Source organism: Eublepharis macularius, chromosome 4 (genome assembly GCF_028583425.1).
Source record: "Eublepharis macularius isolate TG4126 chromosome 4, MPM_Emac_v1.0, whole genome shotgun sequence".
In the NCBI taxonomy this organism is placed as follows: Eukaryota; Metazoa; Chordata; class Lepidosauria; order Squamata; family Eublepharidae; genus Eublepharis; species Eublepharis macularius.
The window spans coordinates 158858446-158879892 of NC_072793.1; the positions used below are offsets into that span (position 1 = coordinate 158858446).

The window sequence follows — 21447 nt, forward strand, 5'->3', positions numbered from 1 at the left end:
AACAATGAAGGGTGTGTGTGTGTGTCAAAATTCCCCTCAGTAAACTTTGCTGCCCTATAGGTCTGCTCTTACCCCATTTCTCACAAATTAAACCCATGCTGCATGCACGTGTGCACACATACACAATTCACAGACTAGCTCTTGCAAAAAATACTGTACAAAATGCAAAGCGCTTTTATTGACCACATAAATGGAAAGGACTAAAAAAAAAAACCCGATAGCATCTATATATTAGTGTAAAAAATCTGTCTATTTTCTCTGCTCTTCAAATATGTACACATCTTGATGCAAAATACAAACAAACAAAGAGCTACAAATATCCCAGGTTGGGGGGACACACGCACAGAAAGGAATCAAGACAGGGGTAGTGAGGAGGAGGTGCCATTAAACAGAGAAGCAATTATAGACAGAAGGCTGCTGATTTTTTTTCCAAATAGAAATATACATCTACATAAAATGAGGCATTTCACCCCTTTGAAAAGTCCCCAAATTTGTCCCCACAAGCCAAAGGTTGCTTACAACTGTCCCTCTGGAAAGCAACGGAATGCTGTTAAATCCCAGATTTCCTTCCTTGGGAATAAGCCCCGTGGAACTTAAAAGGAAGTTCTTTCTGAGTAAACATACCTAGGATTGTGTTGCACCTCATACCTTTCGGATGATGTTCAATGTATATATTTACCACTTAAAAAATAATTTAGGGCTTGATTGAAGTGGGGAAAATGTGCACAGAAACCACACATTATTTCAGAATGAGATTTTTTAAAAGGAATCTCACCTCTTCCCTCCCATCAAAATAATATTCTGCTTTCCACAACTATCATTTAATAAACATTACATTCAGAAAGATGCTGATCAACTTCAGTCAATTTCGTGGCCCCTTCTCACATGCCTGGGGTAAGGCCGATTGCCGCCTTGGGTCAGATAGCAACTTTCAGCAGGCCAGTTCAGCTAGGGATCCTGATGGTGTTTTGCCATCATCTGGGCATGGAGTAAGGATGTGGGTGTGCATGCGGGGGGGGGGGAGAAAGGTATTTGTGAATTTCCTGCATTGTGCAGGGGTTGGACTAGATGACCCTAGAGGTCCCTTCCAGCCCTATGATTCTATGAATGTAGTCTGCTGGGGTTGTTTTTGTGATTAGGAAACCAAACAATAGTTGGAAAGAATTTATCTCCCCTGCCCTCAGACAAGCAGTGCATTGGCATTATGAAAGCGAACTGCACCGGCTATTTGGGAGGAGTTGCCCGTGTGGACCTCATCTAACAGCGTTCACTGTGATGGCTTGGCTGTGCACACGTCCCGTTGCTGTGAGCGACAGCTCCGCGTATAATTGTGGTGATTTGCTGGGAATGGCGTCTTTTTGTTTAACAGCTCCGAATGGACTCATAGAGAACACAACAATTCCCCCAACCCATCAGCTGGCTTTTGGAAACTGCAACCCCTCCACCTCCCCCCCTGCACGTTTTACAATACAATATCTACAATCTTGCCAACTCAGTTCACAAAGAACAGGCCCGCTCCCCAGTTGGTGTGTATCTGTGGCAGCTTAGAGGTCAATGCTGTGCAAGCATCAATGGAAAAGCAGTCCTTTCAGAAGGCCAGTGTTCATTCTTTTTTGAAGGCTGAACAGTGGTCATGCCCAGCTTCAAGTCTGGTCTCTGGCCTCATTTACTTGTCAGAGTAGCTAAGACCAAGAACTCTTCCCCCCACCCCACCCACCCCCCTTCAAGAGCAGCTAGTACTGGGTTTGCCCAGCCTACGATGGGTTTGCAAAGTACCTTCGAAGCCACTTCTTCCAGCCTCTCCAAGTGTCCAGTGCTCAGTTAAAATCCCAGTGTGCTCAGACCAGAAGGCCCTACTTGCTTAGCCAGTGTTAGTCCAGTCGTAGCAGAAACTTAAAAGGTAGGAAATCGATCCTCGATTTTGAGTACATCAAATTCCTGCCTTCTTTCCTCAGCGGAATGAAATTATTCTCTGGGTAACAAGTAGAAATTGAAAGAACAGAACAGGAGCTAGAATTCCCTAAGTTTAGAAGATTAGTTCTCTATATGAGGGGAAAAAACCCAAACTGGGCATTGTTCTCCCTGCCCTGCCATCCCTCCCAATATTATTGGGCCATAGTAGACTATTCAGCTGATGGGCGTAACTCGTTTCTCAATAGCAGGGAAAGCACAGCAGAGGAGGAAGGACGTGTTTTAGGGCAAGGTTTCTCAAACTTTGTAAGTTCTCTCTGCCTCCAGTTTCTTAACATACTCTTTACTTCACAGATCCCTTGAAGTGCCAACCAGTGGAGCATGCAGTCCCATGAATGTGGCCTGCAAAAGATCTGTCCTAATCCAACACAGTCTGCGAAGGGGGGATTTGAACATGACGTCTCTGACACGGCGCAAAACACACATTTGGGGAAACGTCAAAGCAGGGGCCTTTCCCAAACCAGGATGGGCTGACAGGGCAAATCCAGTGTGGTTCAGTGAGAATTCTCCACTAGAAGGCATCTCACCCACTCATGACTTGGGGAGGAAGATTCCACCTGTTTCAAGATCCAGTTTCCCCCTGGAATTCTGTGCTGGTGGTTCCAGGTGTGCCTCCTTTTTATGCTCCCCCAACCCCGCCCTGAAGGTCCTGTCCCATAGTTTGAGACTTTAAACCATTGGGTAGTGGCAGCCCAGAAACCTGAAATTACATCCACCTCAACATAACCACTTGCATTAATGACAACAGAAGTTTCTGAGGGTGCTTCATGAGCATCATCTCAGTAATCTTTACACCAGCTCTGTAAGGTAGGTCTACATTATCATCTCCATACTGCAGATGGGAGATGAGAAGTGATAAAGAACAACTTGCCACGCAAAGGCAAGACCTCAGCCACAGGCTCAGTGCCCTTTAGGCCGCCGCTCTTCGCCAACGCTTGCAGCACAAGCATGGCTACTAGCATGGAATTGAGAAGAGCTGATTGGATGAGCATGCCAGATCCTGGACCAATCAGAAGTTAGGTTATGTTTGCTCCTGCATTGGAGGAATGAGGGGCAGGGAGAAGCACCTCACAACCACCCATGCTCCCTTAGGAAGGCTCAACTCACTTGTGGAGAACCTGAGGGAAGCAAGGGAAACACAGAGAAAATAATGGAGTAGAGGAAGGATACAGAGACAGGAAGAACCCAGAGGGACCCAAATAAGTGTGTGTGTTTAAAGTCAAAAGGCAGGTCTTGGTGTAGCTGGTTGTATGAGGACAGAGAGAATTGGGCAGAACTGGATTAGACAGCAGCAGACACAGGGGTAAGAAGGAAATGGGAGTCTGCTGGTGGGAAAGAAGGCTGAAAAAAAGAAGAGGTGAGCATAGTGAACAGATTATCTCCATTTGGCAGTTTTGGATCATTCACTGAAAGGATGAAAAGGAGACTGGAGACAGGTAGGTAGAAGACAGTGAGAGAGAGAGGCAGAATAGGTAGACAAGGACAGGTTGGGGTGGGTGGAAGGAGAGTGACAGGTGGTTCTGAGCAGGGCCAAGGAAGGACAGATCCTACAGGCGTCCTGCTAGAGAAGATTCCAGAACAAGCTGCCCTAGCAGCCTCATCCTGCCCCTCAACAGTCTCTGGAGCGCTGCCCAAATCCTCAACGTCGTCTCCACTGCCCACTAGCAGCCTGGTTCACACCATATTGAGGGCATCCTCAGCCAGGAAACGGTGCAGGTGGTGGAAAGACGGGCGGTCCTTGGCGTCCTGCGCCCAGCACCTCAGCATCACCTCGTACACAGCCAAAGGGCAGGCGGGAGGACGGGAGAGATAGACCTGGGGAGGGAGGAGAAAGCACTGCTTGTTATGCATGTGAGGTTAAATGAATGGGAATAACAACATGGAAAGGAACTTGTGAACGCCACTCCCGAGTTTCTGGGACAAAAGGCAAGATCAACAGGACATTGTCCAATCATCTGTCTGTGAGTCTGCCTTTCCTTATGTCTGACAGAAAAATACGTAAGACTCCCCTGGTCTCAAACACTGTGAATTACAGAGTTTAAGAGGTCACTGGGAGGAAGAGACACCAGGAGTTAAAAAATGACATTCAAATTTTCCTTGAGACCAGTGAAAGCAAAATATAAATGAAAATTTTAAAGGGGGGAGATCACATATCCCAGGCTGGAACCCACCCACCCCCTTTGAAGTTTCAGGCACAGAACAAAATCACAAGTTTTATCCCCTTGTGGTAAGATAAGATAGGCCTTGCCCCACTTGGCGAGTCACAGGTTGTGTGGGCCTGCTCCTCCTGCCCAATTATATGTCCGTCTTCCAATGCTGCAGAATACCATTGATAGCCTCAACAGCAGAGGCCCCCTAATGTGTGCTGAGGTTGTTTTAGCAGTGAGAGCTAAGATAAATAGTGGATCCCGTTACCCAGAATCCCTCCCAGTCCACTCTGAAACTCTGGCCAGGCCCTGTGGTTGATACCTGCTTGCCCTGGTGCCTGAAGAACTCGCCAGCGTTCTCAATGACCGCTTCATCGGTAAGTTGGCTGTAGGGCTGCTCCTGGCAGAGCATAAGAACCTCCCACAGTGTGACCCCAAAGGCCCAGACGTCACTAGCCGTGGTGAATTTACCCTGAGGAGAAATGGAGTAGGAGTGAGAATACAGAAGGGCAGCAGATGACACACACACACCCCCTATCACTTCCCCTTACCTGTTTTCCCCCCAATCATTATCCTTCCTCCCTATCTCTACACCAAATGTTCAAAAAAAAAAATCGGAGGCATTGCCGAGATGATTTCCACAAACCAAAACCTTCCAGGCTTAGCTCTTCAATTTTGCACAACTCCATAAACACAATCTATGCCACAGGAGTGCAAAAGCCTCAGAACCGAGTTTCCTGGGAAGCTCAGCTTTCATTGTAAAACAGTGTCTAGCCTTTACGGCTTGAAAACATGTCTGGCAGTCTGTAAACGCTGCCTGCTGAGTCTTCTGAAGCCAGAAAGGCAGCTGAATAACAGTGGAACGATTCAGTGACATTTTCTAGGAATCCTGAAACTCCCTCTCAGCACATCCTCCACACTAATAATTCTTCAAGCCCAAATAATCCCCATTTCATCCACCGCAAGACTCCTTCCCTTCAGCTCCCTTCGGAAAGCCACACCACACAATCTCCCTCACAAACAAATCCACAAATCTGACCCATATGGGGTGCTATTATTAAGAAGGGAACAGCTAATCCACACTAGGAGAACTGGGTAACCCAGGCCATTTTGTGGAACTGTTCTAACCTTCCTCCCACAATGCAGTATTCATGGCTCTGTGATCTTACCATGAGGATGCACTCCCAGGCCATCCAGCGGATAGGCAGCACTGCCCGCCCCTGGATGCGGTAATAATCCCCAGCGTAGAGGTTCCGACTCATGCCAAAGTCGGCAATCTTGATGGTAAACCCTTCGCCCACCAGGCAATTTCGGGTAGCCAGGTCCCGGTGCACAAAGTTGAGGGAAGCAAGAAAGGCCATTCCTGAGGCGATCTGGGCCCCTACATGGACCAGAGTTGGGTAGCTGTGTGGCAAGGAGAGAGACAGAACAAGCCATGTCAGGGACTTTCCCCTCTGTGATACAAGTAAGAAATATTCGAATCAAGCAGTGGTGTAACTGGCTTGCCTTTAGGGTACCTGACCTCTGTGTAGTTGGGTGAGAGCCAGAATGGACAGAAATTACCTCAGGAGTCTCATGACTTTGTGAAATGTCATGATCTCTCCCTTTGCTGTCTGGCCTACCAGTTTCTATCTTGCAATCTGGATGGTTGTTTAAAAGTGATTCTTACTCACTCTGTTTTATTGCTGTTTTGAGATTGGCTGCTGATAAGTTGTTGCTACTGGTTTTTTTTAATTTCTTTTTAAGTTTTTACAAATTATTTTCATTGCCATCCTACAGTTACATCTTTCAAAGCCCACTAATGTCAGTGGACTTAGAACGGTGTAACAGTGGCATGGCACTGATAATCCTTGTGTGACCTTACTTGTGAGCCATCTTGAGCGCAATTTTAGTAGAAAGACAGGATAGTAAATATACCTGAACCAGAAGTTGAAAAATATTTGATACCTGGCAAAAAATTTCAAAATATGTTTATATTCTTGCATTTCAAATGTGGCTTTTAAAATCTGGCTTTGATGGTGACTTTGAAATACCAAAATCAGGAAGTTATCTTCACACATCTTAAGTCAGTTATGAATCTCAGAGTATACTAACTGATGAATTTCAATATACTTCAGGGTCATAGATGCAGAGGAGTTAAACAGGGTTAACATACCTGTAACTTATGTTCATCGAGTTCTTCTGTGCTGACACACATGGGGACTGCGCAGGCGCAGGCCAGCCGCCGGAGAATTTTCTAGAGCTTCCATGGCTCCGAAGGGGCCGTTTGTCGCGCGCCTCAGCGACCGTTTTCCCGCCCAAACGGTCACGTGATCCTCCAGCGACCAACGGCCCCTTCCCTCAGTTCTCCCTTGCCGCCGCTTGACCAACACACTTCAGCCATAACACCTTAAAAACACCAATTTCCGTTACAGCCATCACATTATCGTGCATTGGAGTTCACAGCGGGGTAGGAGGGAGGGTTGTGTGTCAGCACAGAAGAACTCGATGAACATAAGTTACAGGTATGTTAACCCTGTTTTCATCTTCGTTCTTCTGTGCCTCCACACATGGGAGTGTACCAAGCTTCACACAATAAGGAAGGTGGGGGTGAAGTCCAACACAATTTTATTGAACAAACAAGAACAACAATAAATAGATATGCATATATACATCTATGTAAAAAACTGTGTAAGGACACATAAATACTCAATATTTACATATATATACACCCCAAGGTACATATATACACTCTTTCACTCAAGGGTACCCAGCAGGTACGCCAAGAAAGTCATCCCAAAACTCCTTCAGGAAAAAAGGGAGTGTAAGACAGCCTTGGCCACAGATACATCCTGCTCCGCATTGACATCAACGGCGTAATGCCTGACAAAGGTGTCTGCAGAGGACCATGTGGCTGCTTTACAAATGTTAACCAGGGGCACCCCCCTGAGGAGTGCCGAAGAGGATGCTTGGGACCGCGTGGAGTGGGCTCTGACATGAAGCGGGCAAGCCACCCCTGCCAGGGAATAGGCCTTGCTAATGGCCGCCACAATCCACCTAGACAGGGTCTGTGAGGAAGCCCTGTTACCCTTGTCCTTGGCCCCAAAACATACAAACAGGTGAGGACAGGAGCGGAATTCCTTTGTCCTATCCAGGTAATAGGCTAGGGCCCTCTTCAAGTCTAGGGAATGAAGGGCCTTTTCCCCCCTAGAGGAAGGTTGAGGAAAGAATGCAGGCAGTGAGATATCCTGCGAGAGGTGGAAGGTGGACACCACCTTGGGCAGGAACCCGAGGCAGGGACGCAGGACCACCTTTTTGGGATGAAACACAAGAAAGGGAGGGTCAGACCGCAGTGCAGACAGCTCACTGACCCTCCTGGTCGATGTGACGGCCACCAAGAATGCTACCTTGTAGGATAGCATATCCAAGGGGCATGTAGCCGTAGGTTCAAATGGAGGCAACATGAGACGTGAGAGCACCAAGGACAGCGACCACTGAGGCACTGGCGCCGACACAGGTGGGTAAAGATTGTACATGCCCTTAAGGAACTGGCGGGATTGTGGGTGAGAAAACACCGTAGCACCCTCAACTCGGGTGTGAGCAGCTGATATCGCTGCCAGGTGGACCTTGAGGGAGGACACCTTCAAGCCCAGGCCACGCAAGTGGCACAAATACTCGAACACAACCCCCAAGGGACTGCTGTCAGGCACCACTCCTCTGGCAAGTGCCCAGAGCTCAAACCTGCGCCACTTGGCCGCATAAGCGCGCCTAGTGGATGGCCGACGAGCATTCAGGAGGACCCTCTGTACCTCGTCAGTAAAGCCTATCGGGGAGGAACGATCTGCCAAGCCGTTAGGTGCAGCTTCCTGGGACCGTGGTGGACTAGGCTCCCGTTTAGGAGAAGGTCTTGCCGAGGGGGCAGACTCACATATGTCCGTTGGGACATCCGCAGGAGCTTCGGGAACCAAACCTGCCGTGGCCAGAAGGGGGCCACCAGGATGCAGTCCGTCCCGTCCTCCTCTATCTTGCACAGGACCCTGGGAATCAAGGGGAACGGAGGAAACATGTAGTGCAAGCCCTGCGTCCACGTAAACTGGAAGGCATCCCCAATAGAGAGGGGGTCGCTCCCTGCCCTGGAACAGAACGTGTGGGCCTTGGTGGTCGCCGCAGTGGCGAACACGTCTATCACTGGATGACCCCACATCTGGAAGATCGGCCCAACGCACTCTACGTTCAGTTCCCACTCGTGGTCCAGCAAAGGGACCCTGCTGAGGGCATCTGCCCGGGCATTGTCTGACCCAGCCACGTGTATAGCACGGAGCGACACGCCGTTCCTGATAGCCCACTGCCAAGTGAGTGTGGCTTCCCGGCACAGGGCCATGGACACTGTGCCCCCCTGCTGATTCACGTAGTACATGGCAGTCGTGTTGTCCGTCTGCACCAAGACCTGACGATTTCTCAGCAGTGCTGTAAGAGACACAAGTGCGAAACGAATGGCCCTTAGTTCAAGCACATTGATATGGAGGGTCTTTTCCCTCTCAGACCAGACATCCTGCACAGACACATCACCACAGTAAGCCCCCCATCCCAACAGAGAGGCATCAGTGGTAACCGTGACGTCATGGTGCTGATACCCAAAGGGGGTCCCTCTAAACAAGTTATCATCAGACAGCCACCAGTCCAAGGAGGAGAGGATGACCCTCGGGATAGAGAATTTGAGGAACGGAGGGTGCAGCAGAGCATCGTACCTCCGCACAAACCAATTCTGGAGCGGGCGCATACGCAGCCTAGCGAAAGGCACCACAGAGGTGGCCGCTGCCATATGCCCTAGTAAGCACTGGATAGTGCGCACAGACTGGAATCGGTTCCTTTTAAACATGGACACTAGACCCTTAGGGACCGAGCCCTCTCCAAGGGAAGCAGAGCCTTACCCTCCACAGAGTCTAACAGTGCACCAATGTAGGACACTTTGCAGTTGGGCACCAGCTTGGATTTCTCCAAGTTCACCAGGAGCCCCAGGCGTTGGCAAGTGCTAAGTACCAAGCCAATGTCCTGCACCAGCCTAGACTCCGATTCAGCCACGATGAGCCAGTCATCGAGGTACGGAAAGATGGTACAGCCTTCTTTCCGTAGGAAGGAAACCACAGGGGCCACACATTTAGTGAACACTCGTGGGGCAGTGGACAGGCCAAAGGGGAGCACCTTATACCGGAAAACCCTTTGCCGGTAAACAAAGCTCAGGTATTTCCTGTGCTCCTTCCGTATGCCCACGTGAAAGTATGCGTCTTTTAAGTCAAGAACCGCAAACCAATCTCCCTGTTTCAGCAAGGCGATCACAGCCGCCAACGTAACCATTTTGAATTTGGTCACCTTGAGGAAGGCATTAAGGCCCCTCAGATCTAAAATGGGACGTAAGCCCCCATCCTTCTTGGGGACCAGGAAGAACCTAGAGAAGAAACCCTGTACAGAATCCTCATAGGGCAATTCTTCCACAGCACCCTTGGCCAAGAGCGACACGATCTCCGCATCCAGCTCGGCCATAGTGTTATTGACAGCTGTCAGGGGTGAACTGCATCTAGGCAGCTCAACAAACTCCAGCCCGTATCCCAGTTCAACAATCGTTAAGACCCAAGAGTCAGATGTTATTGACTCCCACTCAGAGAGGAGTGGACTCAGTCTGTCCGAAAAGTTTGGGGATACGGCTGGCGTGACCCGTCAGTACTGCCTCCCGGCGCCCTGCTGATCTTTCTGCTGGGCCTGTTGTTGTGCCAGACGAGGCTTGAAGGGCCGACGCCTCCTCTGCTGTTGTGCGGGAGGGTAAGGCCGCTGCTGGTAGGCAGGATACTGTTGGTAGCCCGGCCGCTGTTGTTGGTATCTGCCCTGGTAATGGTAAGGGCCGGACCGGGGAGCGTACCGTGACCTGGAGGAGGGCTTGTCCGCTGGAGCCAGACCCAAGGACCGCGCCGTCTGCCTGTCCTCCTTTTTCTTCTTCAGGGTCTCGTCGGTGGACTTGGAGAACAGCGAGTCCCCTTCAAAGGGCATGCTCTCCACCCTGGAACGCACCTCTTGGGACAGGGCCGTTGACCGTAACCAAGAGTGGCGCCTGAGGACCACCGCCGAAGCCATCCCTCTAGCAGCAGTGTCAGCAGCGTGGCTCCCAGCATTCATTTGCTGTTTAGACAGCCGGACAGCCTCTGTTTGCGGCAGGGACACCACAGCCTTCTGCTCAGGTGGGAGGTCTCGGGTATAGGACGCCAACTTCTCCCAGAGGTACAGTTGGTACCCTGCCATGATGGTCTGGTAGTTGGCAATCCTCAGACCCAACGAAGCTACAATGTACTGGCGCCTGCCCATGGCATCAAGCTTCTTGCCCTCTTTATCGGCAGGCACTGAGGAGTGACCCGATCGTCGGGGGTTGAACTCCTCTGTGACCAAGGAGGAAGGTGGAGGGTGCTTCACCAACGCCGGCCAGGTGCCCTGCTTGATCTTGTAAAGCTGCTCGATGCGCTTGGATGTTGGAGGCTGATCACAGGGCACCTGCCACACCTTCTCCACAATCTCCTCAATACCCTCGAGCATGGGGAAGCCAACGGACGCCGGATTATCCCCATAGATACGCTTGAGGAGCTTGTCCTTGGTCTGGGGGACTGCTGAAGAGATATCCATCTCGAGAGCCTTGGCCATCCTTGCCATCTGGTCGGCGTAGATGCGGAGGTCCTCGAATGGCGAGTCCGCAGATGGCACTAGCTCCTCAGCTGGCGACGGTTCGGACCAGGACTCCGACTGGTAGCCGCCAAAGCTCTCCACATCCTCCTCATCGGAACCGAGCTGGGATTCCGGAACCTGGAGTGGAGGGGGAGCCCACGCCGGCCTCGACGTCGATGGCCCCGGTTCCGACATGGAGAAGCCGGCAGGTGCCCCTTCCCACTGGCAACGGTATGGCGAGGGGAGGTAGGAGGCCTGTCGATGCTGGGACGCAGTGGACCGGGCTGATCGGACACTGTCCCCAGACCGACGTCGCTCACGACCAGCAGCAGGTGGAGATGGATGGGCAGGGGATGGACGGCTCCGACGAGGAGACGGGCTCGGTTCCAGCCTCGGCGACCGAAGAGCAGGCGATGGTCGGCTCCGACGGTGCGGGCTCGGCTCCGGCCCCGACGAGAACTCTGCGGGCACCGTTTCGAAGGCCATCGGATCCGGCACTGGCCCGGAGATGTCCTCTGGCTCGGGGGAGCCCAGATGAGGGGAAGGTGTGTGAGGAAGCACAATGACCTCCTCCTGAGGAGCGGGACGCGGCGACCGATGATGCTTAGTCTTCTTCTTCTTCGCCGGTTCCGAAGAAGACCTCGGAACCGACGCGCTCCTCGCCTTCGAAGGGGACCTCGGCTTCGACCTCTTAGACTTCATCGGAATCGATCCGGTCGTCGGTTCCGATCGGGGACTTGGTACCCGGATCCTCGGTTCCGATGTCGGTCTCGGATCCGACCTGGTGGACGACGCGCTACGGGGCGGCCGCACCGGTCCCTGCGCTGGAGAGGCCGCTCTCGACGCCGAGGCACTCGAGGGACGCGGTCTCGACCCCGACCTCGCGGAGGCCACTGAGCCAGCTCTTGATTGCCGTTCGACAGAGGGGCTAGGGCCGGCCTTGGGGGAAGGTAACGGGGCGCCTCCGGACATGACCTTCTGCCACAGGGAGGAGTTCAGTCGGGCCTTGCACTCCTGCCGGGCCTTGCTGGTGAAGCCCTGGCAAATCCTACAGGCCGACACATTGTGGGTCTCCCCCAAACAAAAGAGGCACAGTTCATGGCCATCGGTCTTGGCCATTTTCGTGTGGCATTGTAAGCAATGCTTAAAGAGAGCCTTTGAGGCCATCTTCAGGGGCACGCTAGAGAGAGGTCAAACAATCCGGGTCGTATTTACCGAGTCCAGTCAAAGTCCAAATCAGTAAGCCGAAGATTAGTCGAGGTCCGAAGTCCAAAGTCAAAAAGCCAAAGATCAGTCAGAAGTCAGAAAAAGCACAAAGCACAGAGCAACGAAGCTCACATTCTCTCCAAGCGGCGGCAAGAAGAGAACTGAGGGAAGGGGCCGTTGGTCGCTGGAGGATCACGTGACCGTTTGGGCGGGAAAACGGTCGCTGAGGCGCGCGACAAACGGCCCCTTCAGAGCCATGGAAGCTCTAGAAAATTCTCCAGCGGCTGGCCTGCGCCTGCGCAGTCCCCATGTGTGGAGGCACAGAAGAACGAAGATGAAGCCATGTTAGTCTGTAGCAGCAAAATAAAAGAGAGTCCAGTAGCACCTTTAAGACTAACCAACTTTACTGTAGCATAAGCTTTCGAGAACCACAGTGATGCATCTGACGAAGAGAACTGTGATTCTCGAAAGCTTATGCTACAATAAAGTTGGTTAGTCTTAAAGGTGCTACTGGACTCTTTTTAATTTACTCCAGAAATTCCTTATTTGTAGAGTTTAGTGTAAAACTCCTTGAGTCTCTATGACAACAGGAAAGTATAAGTCTTTGCGATAAATATATAAAGTACCAGCTTGCCAAATTTAATTGTTTATTAAAAAGGCTTACATCACTTTTCTGTATGTATTCAAGGTAGATTACAGTGGAGCACAAACTCTTTTTGAAGACACTTTCCGAGTTGAAAAGCTGTCTAATAAAATGTTTAAAATAAAAACAAGAATAAAATTGAGAAATAAATCTTGGCACATGTAAATATTTTAAAACAAAATTGCAAAATCCAACAACTTCTATAGCTTGGAGAATGCTGATATAAATTCCCAAAAGGTAACCATGTGAGCCTTTTTTGTGGCAAGACTCTCTCCATGTGTCCTGCAGTGTGTGGATGATACAGCTGATAAAGAAAACTCTTTGCCTGAGGATAATCTGAGCCCCAATAAAAAACAATGTTATGTTGTAATACGTGTGTGTCGCCGTACATTTGTTCGTCTTTAAGGTGCCAAAGGACTATACTGTTTTGAAGGGGAATTTAATAAATTGGGCAACAGAAATTAAAACCTGAAGGATTTACTTGAGGTACTTTCTCCCACCTCAAGTCTCCAGTGGTGGAGTTTTGCTTTCAGACGAGTGGGGTTAATACCTGATGGTTGGCTTCCCACTGGGGCTCCCGCCCATCTTATCTTCCAGCTCGTGGCCACTGAGGAACTGGTTGAGGTCACCGTTCTCCATGTACTCCGTGATCATGCACAGGGGGTCGTCCCTCACGCACACGCCCAGCAGCCTCACAATGTTGAGGTCCTTCAAGCGAGACATGATTTTCACCTCCTTCAGGAAGTCGTTCCTTTGTGGGCAGGACAGAAAACATACCGGGAAAAGGAAGAGGGTGATTCCCTGGTCTCAAAGGAAGAAAGCGGCCCTCCTCCCCAAGCACATCATTTCAGAACCTAAAAACGATCTCTGAATTTGTGCTGAGGGAAGCAAAGTTTTGGAACCATTATAATTCAGGCATGGTAGGAAAACTGGCAATGATTTGCTTCAATTTATACAATTAACTCTGCTTCTGCAAGTGGGAGGTGGAAGAGCTTCAAGGAGATATGCAGATATGTTCAGACATCACAATAATTTGTGGGGTTTTTAGGCTGCAGTTTGTGCAACGAACTGGTCAGTCACAAGCAATGATTCCCACTTTGGCCATCCGCCTGTGTCTCCTTGCCTTTCTCCCTCCTCTTCCCTGGACATTCAGCTGTCTGTTCAGGTGGCCTAAAGCGGGCGGTGATACTCAAGAGACACTGGCTTGTGAATTCAGATATTGCAGCGAGATGTTTTTTCCCCTTCTTCTATTCAAGGTAGTTTTAATTTTACCTCCAAGAAAACTAATAGAATAGTAAATGCAGCGACGGGTGCCAGGACAGCCACAGAAGGCAAGCTGAGGATCATCAACATAGGCAATATGGAATCGGCCCAAGGCCTAGCTACTCTATGGTGGGTTCCACCGTCCACCAGCCCTCAGCTCTTTCTCCCCAGCTTAACCCACAAAATCCACACCATACCATGACAGAACAATTCTTACTAGACTCTTCAAAGTGGATGGGTTGTCCGTTTGCTCATTGGTGGAGCACTTCTTATGTTCTACCCATCGAGTTTTCCAGGCCTAGCCAAAATGACTGATCTTGGGGAGAAGGGGTAAACAGGGGGCTATAGCAGCAGAGCTGTTAAGTTTCTCCCTACAATTTCAGGGCTGGGTCCATAGGCATAACCCCCATAAATCTCATCAGCCTGGCCAAAGAAAGAAATGGGGGAGAGTGATCAGGAATAGCTGGGAATTTTCAAATGGAGAAATAAATCAATGGACAGCCATTCTGAAGAAAAGTTTTGATAAGAGTCTTTCAGTTGGAGAACTTATAATAATAACAATCAATTTATATACCGCCCTCCAGGACAAGTCAACACCCAGTCAGAATGGTTTACAATGTATGTTGTTATTATCCCCACAACAAAACACCCTGTAAGGTGGGTGGGGCTGAGAGAGCTCTGGGAAGCTGTGACTGACCCAATGTCACCCAGCTGCTTCAAGCAGAGGAGTGGGGAATCAAACTGGTTCTCCAGATAAGAGTCCCGTCACTCGTAACCACTACACCAAACTTGTGCTTTGAATGTATGAAACCTTTCTCTCTCACCAGTTCAGCAGTCCCAGGCAATAAAGTTGAGGGGAAATGCTGCAGAAGAACTTGGAAATCTACCGGCAGCCACAGTTGACAGCACTAGGCTAGATGAACCACACCATTCTAAGTCCACTGAAGTCAGTGGGCTTAAGAGGACACATCTGTGCTTAGCATTGCACTGCCAGAGTACTAAATCAATGTAAAGCAGATTCTTATAACTTTAATAATATTTTGACTGTAGCAGGATGGAACAAAACTTACCTAGCCTACTTTACAGGACTGTTGTAAAGAAAAAAAGGGGGCCATAAGAAACCATGTATGCTATCCTCAGAATACTGGAGGAAGGATGGGATAAGAATGTCTAGACTGAGAGCCAAGCTACAAGTGACGCCTTACACAGGTTGGACACTTGTCAGCTTCCCTCAAGTTTTGATGGGAAATGTAGGCATCCTGGTCTTGCAGCTGTAATGGAGAGACAAGCTGTAAAACCAGGATGCCTACATTTCCCATCAAAACTTGAGGGAAGCTGACAAGTGTCCAACCTGTGTAAGGCGTCGCTTGTAGCTTGGCTCTGAGGTATACACCAAGGCAGACAGCGTTATCCTCTTACCTGGCATTCTTAGTGGCGTCAGAGCGTAGAATCTTCACTGCGACCAGCAGAGGGCGCCCCTTGCGCACATTAAATGGGAACTCCAAACTTGGCAGGTCCTGGGGGTTTTCCACCTCGCACAAGTGAACCTTGGGTGGAGAGACAAATCCATCCAATCAGATAGCAAAGTCAAAGAAGCCCGTCATAATTGCCAAAGAATATCCTTCGCGCATATACTCCCTTCGATCCTTTTATCACAAGTAATAGTCCTGGCCTTAAAACATATTCACAATTTAAGCAAAAATAACTAGGGTGACCAGTCCATTTTATTGACATAATTTTATTCTGTAAGCAAGTTTGGGGATACTCTGGATTAAAACGCAGAGCAAAGGCATTTTAAAGAAATAAATCTAGTATTTTTGCTTGAAGTTCAACATAGCTATGCTGCTGAAGAATCCAAGTAACTTTGGGCAAGGGGAAGAGTTTAAAGAAATGACCTCATTTTTTGCCTCTGTCTCGATATTTTCAGCATCACAAGTTGGCAAGTTGGTAGTACAGCATTTGGACTACAAGATATACTGTGGTTTAAAGACGGTGGTGTGCTCAACCTCCTGTGGGTTGTGACCTTTGCCTAAAGAGAGGCCAACAAACTGGGTTTTGTCTATTAGCTGCACCACCCTGAGGGCTCCAACTAGGATTTGTAATGGATTGTTATCCATTGTTGGTACTAATGAAACATCTCCCTGCAATGTCTGAATTCACAAGCCAGTGTCTCTTGAGTATCACTGCCCCCTTTAGGCCGCCTGAACAGACAGCTGGGTGTCCAGGGAAGATGTTCTTCCCGCAGGGAGGAGGAAGAAAGGCAAGAAGACACAGGCGGATGGCCAAACTGGGAATCGTTACTTGTGACTGACCAGTTCGTTGCACAAACTGCATCCTAAAAACTTCACAAATTATTGTGACGTCTGAACATAGCCTAAACAGGAAATCAAAACAATGGCCTTGAAAGAACAAAAAATAAATCCCTTTTTGGGCAGGAGGTGCCATAACTGAAAGCATCCTCCTTAGGCAAGTGTCGGTATGGGCAGGCATTTTCCACTGCAGGCCAGCGCTCGATACTGGAGTCAAACAGTGATGATAAAGGTTTATTTCCCATCGTTTTGAAAATCAGCTTCCTATCAAAGACATTCCCTAAGCAGCCTTTTGGCCGTTGAAGACAGCGGGACTGGGCTGAGAGGGGAGTGGGCAAACGTACAAAGAAGTCAAACCAGCCCAGACCCACCCCTCCGCACAGCTGTCCTGTTCCTTTGTGCATTCAGGTGACTTTGTCAAAGGAGCTACTAAATAACAGGGCCAAGCAGACCTGAGAACTTGATGTGAGTAAATGCTCAGATTCAGTAAAGGTTTTTCGTTTCTAGTTTACTCTAGTGTAAGCTCCTTTGCCAGCAAGCAAAGCGGGAGATACCTGAACTCGTGTCTTGGAGGCTGAGCACTGCTCAGAGCTGCAGCGCAGATCCATACAAGCTATGGTTTTGTATGTAGTATTAGGATTATCTTCTGAATGGATGCAACTCGCTTCTCTGACAAGGCAGTGGAGAATTTAGGATGAGGAAAAGGGAGCCTTAAATAGCCTTTTCTGTAATGATGACCACTAGTTTAAAGGGGGATTAGATAAATTCAGTGGCGGATAAGTCCTTCGGTGATTATGAGCCACCATGACTAGATGGGAACTCCAGCTCAGAGAGTTAACCTCTGAATGCCAGTGGGGTGTGGGGACATCAAGGGGATGCTTGGATCCAACAGCGTTTCCGCAGGCAGAAATTTTCCATCCACTGTCTGTGACTTTCCTGCCTCTCCTTGCCTGCTGCAGTCCCAAATATCCTGAAATGTTGTTCGTGGGGCTAGGAGCGGCATTTCAGGGGGCATATGGAGATGCAGTGAGACAGGGAGGTGAAAAGATCACACACTACGGATGGAAATCCTTCCCGTTAATGGAAACGTTCCACTGGATCCAAGCCTGGGCTTGTAGGCTTTTTCAGAATCTGGCTGAATGAGTCAGGAGAGCAACAGAGTGAATGAAGGAAATCTCAGATAGGAATGGAAAACTGATCAGAAGGGTAGAAGAAGCAAAGCAGCAAAAAAAAAAGGCAAAGGCAAAAAAAGAAAGAGAATCAGCCGTACGATAAGGAGGAACTGCTCGGTTTAGTTGTATGGGTTAGAATACTAATGGTGTGTAGGGCTGATTCCACACACGTTGGAAAATGCACTTCCAATCCTCTTTAGAGATCATTTGGAACTGAATTTTTCGTGTGTGAAACAAAAAATCCACTTCCAAATGATTGCTAAAGTGCATTGAAAGTGCATTATCCAATGCGTGCGGAATCAGCTTAGCACTGCCAAAGCAGGAATCCCCCACACCCAGAAGTGCCCTTGTGTCTTCCGGTCCTTCGGCTGCTGCAGTTGACGCTTGGACCTTGTGCCCGACTACTGGGCCTGGGTGTACAAATGGACTTACCTCCCCAAACTGCCCTTCTCCCAGCTTCTCCTTGAAAATGAGCCGCTCCCGGGGAAACTCCCCCAACGCCATATCCTTGCCGGCGAGGGCATCCACCGCGACAGCCGGCACCGCGTATGTGTTTCCGCCGGTGACTCCCTGCAGATTGATGATGTCGGCTTCAGCGTAATGTGGCACACTGTTCTGAAAGCCAGGTGGGCCGCCTGTGGCTTCTGGTTCCATGTAGTCTGCCCCACACGCTGCAGAAGAAGAAAAGAAAAAAGTAGAGGGAACTCACCTCAACAGTTAAACACAACAAGGTGCTTGTTCCACCCTAAGGGCGGCTGCTTTGGTCGGAAACCCAGCAGCCATGGCTAGCTCAGAGGCAACTGCATCTCAGCTTTGGTCCAGGGAGCCCTCCTGAATTTCCTGCCCCCCCGGCCACCCATCAGCCCCCAGGAGCTGCCGCATCACAGAACCTGCAAAGCTGAAGGTTAAACATTGTCTGAGAAGGAGGTTAGCCATGCGGAGGATAGACAAGAGGGAGATGAACTGGGGGGGGGGCAGACACGGTGGAGGAAGAGAGATGAAGACAGACAGCACCCCCGATGGGGGGGAAGAGAAATTGCAGTAGGCAGAATGTTTCTAACTTGGGACGGTGGCCACCCAGGTTCCCAGCCGCGCCACATAAGCTTGGTGACCCTCCTTACCATTGGTGTTGATGGGTTTAACCCGGTTGGGTGGCGGGAAAGCAGGCCTTCCCATGGGCTGGGCATAAGTGGCCAGGAAGAGGTGGTAAGCCGGGTTGCTGAGCAGCAGAGCTGTCGGGAGAAGGGGAGGGCAGGTGGGTGGAGGAGACAAACGGACGGATGAGGAACAGACAGACGGATGGAGGGACGCATACGGAAGGTAAGGCATGACACAGAGAAGAGGCAGCACTTTAGGGGATTCCTGTCCCCTTCAGGCCTCTCGTCCCAAAACACAGCAGCAAAAGACACGGACACCAAACAACAGAGAGTATAATGATGGAACGGTGCCCACCCTCAGCACTGTGGGTAGAAGGACGAAACCCAGGAGCCTGGCCCTTGCTCTGCTCTCTGGCTCTCGTGCCCTTGTCTCAAAGGGCTCAAATGTTTTAATCTTACTTCTTCCTCCCCCGTGTTTTCAAACAAAGAAAACAGCAGGTGCCCTAAATCCCCTAAGTGGGGTGGAATCACATGGCTGAATGTTCATTATCCCTCGCCCAATAAAAACATCCCCTTTACATGCAGAAAAGCAAATGTCAGGAAGAAAACTCTAGCCTTTCCTTCAAATGCTTTCTTTCCGAGTGCGGGGAATTATTTTGCGATGAAGCCTTCAACCATGTGTTTCACCTTTCCTTGGCAATTTGGAATGGGACAGCCCAGGAACAGTTTAACCAACTTTTTCCCCCTTTGTGCAACCTGTACCACGAATTACAGGTGCACTGGGTAATCCCCACTTAATCCTGGGGTCAGTGTCAGAAAGGGGCTATCCATGACACTCGGGGAGGGAGGGAGGGTGTACGTACAAACAATATGAAATGGGGCCAAAACTAAGGGAAGATTGCTACTTCTCTCTTGCAGTGGCTTATGGAGTGGATTCCAGAGGCTAAAGGAGGAAGAGTTACTAACAGGCCTGGAGAAAAATGTCCTATCCCTTTTATATAGCTTTTCATGGCATGGAGGTAAAGAACATCACCTGTTAAGTAACATCCTCTTCAGCCTTTATTAAAATGACAGCATGTTTTTCTCCAGGCCTGTTGGCAGCCCTAGGAGGGGGACAAGATATCCTCACTGAAGGGCACTAAGCAGCAGCCACGGAGGTGCTGGGGCTGCAGCGGCAGCACCATACAAGAGTGTGGCAATTCAGTAGCTGCACTGGTGGAGTGGTGTGATGGAATGGTTAGAGTGCTGGCCTCCAAGTTGGAATTCTGTCATAATTCATTAGAGACAACTTAGACCGGACACATATCTCAGCATCACTTACCTGAAAGGATTTTTCTGAGGGGAAAAAAATGGAGAAAGAGAACACCAGTTTGATGCTGAGCTCCAGGAAGAAAGGGTAGGATAAAAGTTTGATAGACTTCTCCCACCTCTTGATGCCCTCCCAAAAGTCCACTATATCCCCTTTCAGTGGGAGCTGGAATCCTCGTTGTGACCCACCATGCAAGCAGCTGCTTTTTCCTTCCCCAGTTCTCTGCATTCTTTAGTATCTGACTTAGGTACTTCTCTGACGGCCATAAAAAGGATCTTAGAATTCACCCGTTTTAGCCGAAACTTGCCTGAAGCTGACTTAGCTCTCACTTTAGGAATCTGATACTAATAAAGCGTAGGTCCAAGCGACACGTTCAAGAATATAGTGTGATAAGAGTCTTCAGTAGACCCGGACACTTTAGATGCCACGGATGGGGCCCTATTATTGAATGTTCCCTTGGGTAAGAGATTCCCTGCATATAGAAAAGGATTGCTTCAGGGGGAAAAACTAGCCATGATATGCTGACCTTTCTTTATTTATATGAGGAAGCATTAAAAACATGACCTGGAAAACTGTAATGTAAAATGGTATAGTCTGGGTATAATTCAAAAAAGTCTTTAATGTATGATTTTAATAAATATATAGATCAGACCGGTTGTTTGGATCCAAAGAACTGTGAATTCCACTTGCTGAACAGGTACTTCCCACCTCCCCATCTCAACTGCATTCCCTTCCATCACCTGAAAAACTGTTATGAGAGTTGGGGGACCCTCAGGAATAGCTACGTGGGGGCGAGGGGGGCTGCAGATTGAGGAGAAATCCTCAGACATCATTAATCTCCCCTGCTAATATCAGCAGAATTGCCTTCTCCTTGTAGAAGGGCTATTTTGGACAAAACTCATCAACTGGAAACTATCTCCAGTGTCCTTTAGATATTATCAAGCCCTCACCCACCCAATCCTTTGCTCCATCCCTCCCTTCTGCTTCTTTAGTCACTCATAAGTGACAGTTTGCTATCAGTTCTCAGCAACAGCTCATCAATATACAACCTTATATACAAACAATATACATGCAAGTGGATATAAAAGTGCACAGGAACAAAGATGTTGTCTAATGTCAACCGTTGTTCTATTTGTTCTTTCATCTCCTTCCAGGCTATGCCCCAGCTTCCCCCCCCCCTCACCCCTTTTCCTCTCCTTTTTTCCAGAAACTCCAAGCATATTTAAGACTAACCAAATTTATTGTAGCATAGGCTTTTGAGAATCACAGTTCTCTTCGTCAGATGCATGGAGGGCAAGAAGAAACTAGTCAGATATAGAGGAGGAGAGGGGAGGGAGGAGTAGATGCAAACAGCTCCTTCTGATATGGAGATCAGTTTGCTTCTGTAAAGGAAATCAGTTACTTTTGATAATGAGATAACCATTCATAGTCCCTATTCAGTTCCAGCTTGACAGAGTCAAATTTACATATGAATTCCATTTAAGAGATTTACAACAAGCATTTTTGGGACTACAGTACCCACCAAATGAAGTGAGGAAACAAATCAACAGGGCCAGACTAGTACCCAGAAGCAGCCTGCTCCAGGACAAACCTAAAGGAACTAACAACAGAACACCACTGGTTGTCACCTATAGTTCCCAGCTCAA

General features: G+C 49.1%; 1 protein-coding gene across 2 annotated transcripts in view; it reads right to left on the reverse strand.

The window, feature by feature from the left end:
• Positions 1–151: 151 nt before the first annotated feature.
• DDR1 (discoidin domain receptor tyrosine kinase 1) overlaps positions 152–21447 on the reverse strand; it is a 71165-nt gene continuing 49869 nt past the window's right edge. Inside the window, exons 12-18 of one of the 2 annotated variants that reach the window (XM_054977701.1) lie at positions 18517–18627; positions 17828–18066; positions 15334–15461; positions 13202–13402; positions 5288–5522; positions 4441–4590; positions 152–3786 (exon numbers count right to left, since the gene is read on the reverse strand). In XM_054977701.1, coding sequence (XP_054833676.1) covers positions 3646–3786; positions 4441–4590; positions 5288–5522; positions 13202–13402; positions 15334–15461; positions 17828–18066; positions 18517–18627 — 1205 coding nt within the window. In that variant the 3' untranslated portion in view covers positions 152–3645. The remainder of the gene's footprint in view (positions 3787–4440; positions 4591–5287; positions 5523–13201; positions 13403–15333; positions 15462–17827; positions 18067–18516; positions 18628–21447) is intronic. The other variant, XM_054977702.1, reaches the window with a different exon arrangement.